The following is an 8384-nucleotide window of genomic DNA, read 5'->3' as shown; positions in this document are numbered from 1 at the left end:
CTCACCCTCCAGAGGTGTGTAGGTCTTGTGGCTGTGCAGTGTCTGCCCTGCCTCTACCACTGGACATGGGGCATGGGTGGGAGCAAAGGATCTGGTGGTTCCTAGGCCACTGGAAACCAGAGTTTGGGGGTCCCAGAAGAGGCTGATTGACCTGTAGAGCTGGGACCAGGCTTGCTGCACCCCAATTGGCCCAAGCTGTACCCCCTTCCAGGCTGCCCACCCCTTTCCAGTGCATGGGTCAGTCCAGCTCCCCAGGACTAGTGGGACTCTCTCCTTCTAAGCCCAGCAGAAAAAACATGCTGCAGCAGGCACCCACACCCCCACACCCTCACTCCCCAGGTCTCCTGACCTGAGGCACCTTCCATCCCTTCTGCTCTTTGTAGTGTCCTTCGCTGAGGAAGTCCTCACCTGATTACCCTCTCACCCTGTGACATTGCACCATCATCACCATCAAAAGGGGAGCCCAGGGAGGCTGGAACTAGTCCTGAAACTGAAGACATGTGCTCCTACCTTGCCTGGAAAGCTTCCCTGTTGTGTAATTGTATACATTTATCAGGCTGGAGGATCCAAGCTTCCAGTTACCAGCAGATTGTCTTTTACTTTTCTACTAAACTTGTCTAATTCTTGAGATGGTTTTCCCCCTTTCTCTTAGCCTCCAATCTCAGAGATGATGTGGTCTTCCTTCTGGCTAAAGAACTCTTGATCCCATCATCACTCTTTTAATCTTCAATCTCTCCTTTGCTGATGGGTTTTTCTTAGCAGCCCCCCTCTCTCCACCACCTTAGGCTACCATTATATCGTCAATTTTGTTAGCCTGTAAGATGGGTTCTATTGCTTTTATCCCAGTTCTATGACTTGTGGTAATTGAATTCCATAGCTGGTGATGTCACATCTATTAAGCATTGATAATATTTAATATAAATTTTGGACTTTAATAAGGGCCAAAGCTTGAATTAAGAGGAGTCTGGATCTAATAGTCTATCTTGTTATCTTAAGTAAATTTAGAGAATGCCTCAGAGAAGGAAATAGGGTTGACTTAGTAACTTCCTTAGGGAGACCCCTTTCTTGGCATCTTAGTGATAAGGAAAAACACAGATGTCCTGGGTTGTAATTTCAATTGAAACTTTGTTACAGGTACTCTTTCCTGTGTCAGCAGGATGTCTGTCACCAGAGTGGTGGTATTTTCTCCTTATCTTATGTTACAGAGACATATGATACAGAAAGGAAATTCACACAGCTTGGGATCATAAATCCTAAGTGACACTACTTTGTTAATTGTATTGTCTTACTAAATTTATGATTTGTTCAACTAAGAGAGTTCCTTTCTCACGGTAAAATGTGTATAAGCCAGAAGATTTCTGTACCGGGTAGTCGGAGTATTTTTCTGACTCCATGGTGCATTATGTTACTGTTTTCTTTAATAGGTAATTGTTTAATTAATTAAATCATACAATGTATGCCTTTAGTCTGTTGCCTTTTTTTTAAACCAAGTTTTCAGGTCAACAGTATCAAAGGCATTATTTGAAATCAGGTCTTCCCTTCCTTGTTAAATTGTTTAATAAGTGCAGTCTAAATTCTGTCTCTACTTCTTTGACAAGCATCCTCTTTAGTCCCCTTGAAGTCTGGCTTATGTCCACACCTAAATGATACTCTTCAAATGACCCCCCCTTAACTCTATAATAATGGGGTACAGACTCTAGGAACCTCCTTGAATCTTCCCACTTAATCTGGCTTTTCATATCCAAATCTGTTACCCTTAACCTAGCCTGGCTATCCATTGTTTGTTAACTTTGAAATGCACCAGCCTGCTTCCCACCTCAGTCTTCCATTTTCTGTTATCTGATTGCCTCCAGTAGTTTCCCACCCTGGATCACATCAGAATCCCACTCTCTTGATTCTGACAGGAAGTTAACCCAGTCTCACTAAGATCCTTCTTGGACTCCTCCTCAAGACCCTCCGTAAACCCATCCTCTATCATCTCAGACTACTAGACCAACTCCAGATCCCTTCCAGTCTTTCTGTGTGTATAAGATCCTTCTTGTCTCCATGAAGATGTTCAGATTCAGTCTAGCTCCGATTTTATCTGGCCTGTTTGTCAATACAAGCTTCACAAATGGTGAGGCTTCTTAAGAGTCAACCTAATATGGAGAATCTTCAAAAACTTTGTTTTACTTTGGCTGAAAGAAGGCTTGGGTTGAATTCATTTGGGCGGGACCTGGGGTGTTGGTATTCTGGGGTCCCAAGAACCTCAAATCTCAACATTATGGTTCCCTGACTTCAACAATGACATTGCCTTCTTGATTCTCCAATTTCAAAGCCTTTGCTGACCCCCTCAGTGTTATCATTTCTCAAGAGTATTTCCATGTGCTCACTTTTGCTAGTTGTGATTAAGCAACCTGAAAAGGCAACCTAGGTTCAAATAGTACTTTTGTGGGAGTTCTCAGTTGTGTGACTTTCCACATCACTCCTCTTATCCTGTTTCACTTATAAAAAGTTGATGGGAACATCTGCAATATCTATTTCAGAGTAGTGAAGAAATTACTTTGCAATTCTTAAAAAAATGCTATAGTGCTATGTATGAGGTGTTACCATTAATGAGAATGCTGGACTCAAAAACTGGATCTCTCAATCCATCTGTGAAGTGAGGAAAATACTTTTTTCTCACAGGGGTGGTTATTACTATGACCCTTATAAATTCTGGGGTATTTTTCTAATTCTCATTTGCACAGATGGTGAGGTCCCAGAGCTGGGCTGGCTGCATATCTCCCTTGAATTCTGAGGGGTACTCTTTAGGGGTGATAGGGTAGCTTTCTCTACTGTCACTGATTGATCAGTTGGTCTTCCTTCCCCCAGCATGGTCAGCAGAGAATCATTGTCAGCCAGCCTTAAGTAGATTTGTTAGGATATTTCCTAGGGTAGTGTAGTAAGTTCAGCTGGTACAAATATGTCATCTCTCCCAACCTCATATCTGTGTCATGCTCTCAATTGCATATAGAATATGGGGGAAAGTGAGGTCAAGCTTAGAATGCACACGTGGCAAAGATGTAATTTATAGCTCCTGGTTTTTTAAGGACCCTTTCTCAGTGAATCTTCATAACTGTTCTGGACCAGGCCCTACTGCCTGCCAGTCTGGAGAAGCCACATAGGATACTAAGGGGATCTGGGAAACTGCCAAAGTCTGTAGAAATACAGTGCTAGGACGCCTGCAAAAACAAAGTCTCCCATTCTCCAAACCTTTCAAAGGTGGAAGGTTCTCTTCTAGTCAAAAGGGAGAGGAGAGGGAGACTTGGCTGAGGCTAAAGGACCACGGAGCCTTTTAATTCCCCCAGGTGATTCCTTCTCAGTTTGGCTACAACTTCACACTCTACTTTCTGGAATATAACTTTTTTGATACCTGATTGCTGGGGTGTGGTCAAATTCCTTTGCCTTTTTGAAGTTTCTTGTGCAACACCTAAGGCCTTTTATTATTGATTGACTGAAACATGTTCTCACCTAGTTAAGGTATCCACAAGAAATAGGATAGAGTAGTTTCTACTTCACAATGTGAGGAAATTTGCTGAATTATGAACCCAAAGTAACTTTTATTCAATAAAGCACTTATTGAACGCCTGTCGTTTCACACACTGTGCAAGGTATTAAAACACTGTCTGGTTCATATTGTCTGCACATTCTACACCTTCAAAATGCTTCTATTTTCCTGGTGGTGGATGGAGGAAAGGAATAAAATAGTATATACTTGATAATTTGAGGCAGGAGAAAGCACTAACAATTTTGTTCAGTCATGTCCCAACTTCATGACCCCATTTGGGATTTTCTTGGCAAAGATACTGGAGTGGTTTGCCATTTCCTTCTCCAGCTCATTTGACAGATAAGAAACTGAGGCAGTTAGGGTCAAGTGACTTGCCCAGGGTCACACAGCAATGTTTGAAGCTGGATTTGAACTCAGTTCCTCCAATTTCAGGCCTGGTGCTCTATCCACTTTGCCACTAAGGTGCTCTAACAATTGGTGAAGGGAGGGTCAGAAAAACTGGGAAAAAGCTTCTTTCCTGGAGCAGATTAAAAGCTGAAATAAGCCTTAAAATGAAGCTAGGGATTCTAAAAGTTTGAGGGGCATGCATTTCAGAGAGACTTGCAAAGTCAAAGAGGAGATATAATATAGAATTTGACAAACTTCAAGTACCCAAACTTGCCAGTGAAAGGGAATAATGTGAAGTAAGCTGGAAAAATGGGCTGGAGGCTTTAAATTCTCAGCTGGGGAGTTTGTATTATATTGTAGAAGTGATAAAAGGGCTTGAAGGTTCTTGAGCAGAGCAGTAACAGTAGCAAAATTATCTTGGTGGCAGTGTGGGAGATGGATTGAGAGAGGGAAGAAATGGGAAGCAGGAAGAATAATCAGGACGTATCTGTGATAGTCTGAGGAAGCTGTAATGAGAATCTGAAGTAGAGTGATGGCTGTGAGTGAAGAAAATAATGTGAACTGATTGGATCTAGAGGTGAAGGAAGAGTTCAGCATGACTTAGGTTGTCAACTAGTGGCTGGAAGGATGGTGACACCCTCAACAAAAATCAAGTTTAGAGCAGGAGGTTAAGAGAGAAGTTGTGCTGTTGAGTTTGAGATGCTTACTGGTAATCCAACTTGCCATGTTCAGCAAGCAGCTGGAGATGTAGGAGAGGATCTTGAGAGTATGGGCTGGATATATACATCTTGGGAGTCAGCTGCATGGAGATAATGATTGATGAAGATAACGGTTGATGAGATCACTAAGAGACTCAGATCATAGACTGAGTAGATCTAGGACTGGACTTTAAGGGACACCCATAATTAGAACTATTTCATTGAATTATTACTTGTATGCAAATGACTCCCAAATATCTATCCAGATCTGTCTTATCAGATTCAGTACAATCCCAGTGCTTGCTAGGTATCTCTACCTGGATATTCTGACATTCTAAAAATGAACATGTCAAAACCTCATTCTCAATATTTTTTTCTGTTCATGTCACAGTTGTAAACTCAGAAATATCTTTTCTCATTCCTGTCCTCTCACGTCATTAGTTGCAGAGTCTTATATTTCTACCTCTGAAATGCCCTATCTTATCTATATTCATCAGGCAGGGTTAAATTCACAAGGGAGCACCCATAAGGGAACAATTCATAGGTTCTCCTGCCAGATTCAGATAGTGCACTTTTTCCTCCCAGGCAAATCACATCAGGGAGAAAGAAGCATGAGAGAAATGATCATATTGTGGCAGGGCACAATTTCTATATATACTCTTCCCACTCCCAGAGAAAAATGGAAGCAAAATTGCCTGGCGTTCCTTGTTCCCAATTCTGAAATTTTTGCTGATGCCTACACCATATATGATGTCAGCATACAATGTCTAATGAAAAAATTTTTTAAAATTAAAATCTCACATAGAAGGTATAAGGGGTGAATGAAAAAAAACCACCTCAGCATTTAATATTTGCTAGGTATGGTGCTAAGTGCTGGTGATATAAATGCAAAAAGCAAGACAGTATCTGCATATACAGTAACTTACTATATTTTTATACATACAAGTATGTTTTTTGAGGTCCTAGTTTTATTTTAGAACAAAAAAGATTTTATGTGAATTCCTGAATTGTTTACACTGCTTGCTTTAAAAAAGTTTATGTAATAAATACATTGCCATTTTTCTTTTGACATCGCTAATCCCTCTCATTAACCAAGAAAGGAAAAAACAAAACTGTGTAACAAATATAATCAAGCAAAAATGATTCTACAAGGTGGCTATGTCCCAAAATAAGTCTTTGCCTTTCATGTCTGTTATTTGTCAGGAGATGAGTAACATACCTTATCATAGATATATGGAGACATGGTCATTGCACTGATTAGATTTCTTAAGACTTTCAAAATTGCTTTTCTTTATAGCATTGTCTTTGTAAATAAACTATTCTGCTTCTGTCTATTTCACTGTTAGTTCATATTCCCCAGTATTCTATGAAATCATCTTTTGTCATTTCTTTTGGTGCAATATTTCATTACGTTCACATACCACAATTTGTTCAAGCCATTTTCTGATTATCTAAGAAACAATCTAAAGCACCCCCACAGACTTTAGTCTTCCCCAGTCCCTTGAGGAGGATGTAGAATGTAGAACTGCCCAGCAGGTCTGAGGGTTCAGGGCAGGTCATTTAATATAAATTGGTAGTGGAAGCAGTCAGAATGATGGCTTCATTTAGGAGCATTTGTGTAGGAGAAAAAGGGATGCATGATGGGAGTGATCTAAGGCTGAGGCTTGGCTGGGCATAACTGATAATATGCTAAGAGGGTTAGGGATTCAAGAGAGTAGGCTGGTGTAGAGCTGAATTGGTTGGAAGACATGAGTATATCTGTAGGCAGCAGGCAAGGAGCCAGTAGATAGATACTGAAGATCAGAAAGAGTTAGGATGAACAGCACGAGGATCAGCTATTTTGATCATGTGTTCTCTACATATGTTCCTCATTACCACTGTACTCATTCTTCCATGGACACTGTATTTATGGGTAATGAGCCCATGGCAAATAGGCTGTTTTTAGACACTCCTCATACTTTTTCTGGTCTGACTCCTTCATTTTACAAATGAGCAGAGTGAGACCCATTGAATTTAAGTGACCTGCTTAAGATCACAGAGGCAGGAAGTAGGGTTTGAGCCTAACACCTTTGATTCCTTACTTGGCACAGATTCTACACCCAGAGCCAAGAGGATTATGGATGAGGTGCACTTGTGCCTCACGAAGGTCTCTTGGTTCACCCCTGAACCCTTCCCTGTTCCAGTACCAAATCACTTAAGTCTAAATCTTTGGTTACTCTTTCAACTCATTTATGAATCAAGAGGAAGAAGAGCTGCTTACTGCCTTTTTAGATATTTTTCCCTCTATGTAGTAACCATTCAAATCAGATACAAAAATTCAAGCCATACAATCCTAGTTAGAGAAAGCAAAAGTAGAAGGTAAACAAGAAAATGGCTGAGTTTATGTGAGGGGCAGTCTGAAAAGGAGTGGATGTTGTTATCTTTACCTCATGAACTGAATGCTAAACAGAAAACACAATCTAGGAATTCTCTTTAACTGAGGACATGCAGACACCAATAGCGACCCACCATGAACACTAAAGCTTAGCCAGTGCTTATCATTTTTCTTTTTTTAAAAAATATTAATTTACTTTTAGTTTTCAACATTTCCTTAAGTTTTAAATTTTCTCCCCCTCCTTCTCCAAGACAGCATGAAATCTGATATAGGTAGGCTCTACACAGACATTCCTATTAAATACATTTTGTATTAGCCACGTTGCATATTAGAATTATAATGAATGGGAGAAATCATGAGAAAGAAAACAAAACAAAACAGAAAATAGTCTGCTTCACTCTGCATTAGTTCTTTCTCTGGTTATGGGTGGCATTTTCCATCATGAATTCTTTGGAAAAATTAAGTCCTTGCCAATGACATTCTTCTTTTAAGAAAAGCATTTTATCTTTTTTTTTTTTTTTTTTTTAAAGAGGGAAGGGATCACAGAGGAAAGAGAAGGATCATAGAATCCTGCTTCTGAGAACAAGGTCCAATGTTCACAAGACCAGGGATGGAATCTTCAGCTGCTGCAGTCACTTCAACAGAAGTCTGGCCATCCTTGGGAAGACTTTCCTGAGCTCTAGAGGCCAAGCCAGGGACCTGGCCACACAGGGGACCGTGGCTGCCTCTGGAGGAAGACTTTTCTTCCTGGTTCAGACCAACACGTACCAAGCACCAGGCTGAATGGGGACAGGCGTGATTTAGAGATAAGCGCAAAGCCGTTCTAGTTGCCAGGGATTTGAGTTACTAAGAAAAAGCAGCTCCTTTTTCCCTTCTTCCGTGTGAGCTAAAAAAGAAACAGGCATAATATGAATGGCAGATAATCCACCCTTTGCATGGAAGACCATGAGCATTATTCCTGCCACTCACTGCCTTCCTGTCCCCTCTGGCCCTGGCTACCTCTTCCCCCAGTCTCTAGAATTATTATTCTATAGTGACCACAACTCCTTACATTCTGGAATCCTTCCTCATACATTTCCCACTGACTCACCCTCACTGGAATTTCATTTCCCTGGATGATGACGCTGCAGCCTTCACTTACACCCTGCAAGCTGCAACACCAATTTCTCTCCATTGTAATCAGGTTTTTACTAAGCACTGACTGGCCAGGCACTGTGCCAAGTGCTGGGCTCACACAAGGCTTTGTAAAAGACAGTGCCTGCTCCCCAGGAGCTCACGATCCAATGGGGGAGACAGCATTCAAACAAATTATACAAAGCAAGCTATAGACAGGATAAATAGAAAATTATTAACAGAGGGAAGGCCCTGGAATTAAGAGAGGCTGGGAAAGGCATCC

At 41.0% G+C, this 8384-nt stretch overlaps 1 protein-coding gene across 11 annotated transcripts in view; it reads right to left on the bottom strand.

The window, feature by feature from the left end:
* Window positions 1-6973: 6973 nt before the first annotated feature.
* The window catches only part of DAP3 (death associated protein 3), a 49101-nt gene continuing 47690 nt past the window's right edge, over window positions 6974-8384 (bottom strand). For all 11 annotated transcript variants that reach the window (XM_072637800.1, XM_072637802.1, XM_072637799.1 and 8 more), the window contains one exon: window positions 6974-7874. In XM_072637800.1, the coding sequence (XP_072493901.1) occupies window positions 7789-7874 (86 nt within the window). In that variant the 3' untranslated portion in view covers window positions 6974-7788. The remainder of the gene's footprint in view (window positions 7875-8384) is intronic.

This window comes from Notamacropus eugenii, chromosome 2 (genome assembly GCF_028372415.1).
Source record: "Notamacropus eugenii isolate mMacEug1 chromosome 2, mMacEug1.pri_v2, whole genome shotgun sequence".
Lineage (NCBI taxonomy): Eukaryota > Metazoa > Chordata > Mammalia > Diprotodontia > Macropodidae > Notamacropus > Notamacropus eugenii.
Note: the sequence above shows the minus strand (reverse complement) of the source record. Positions and strands in the feature narration are given on the sequence as shown.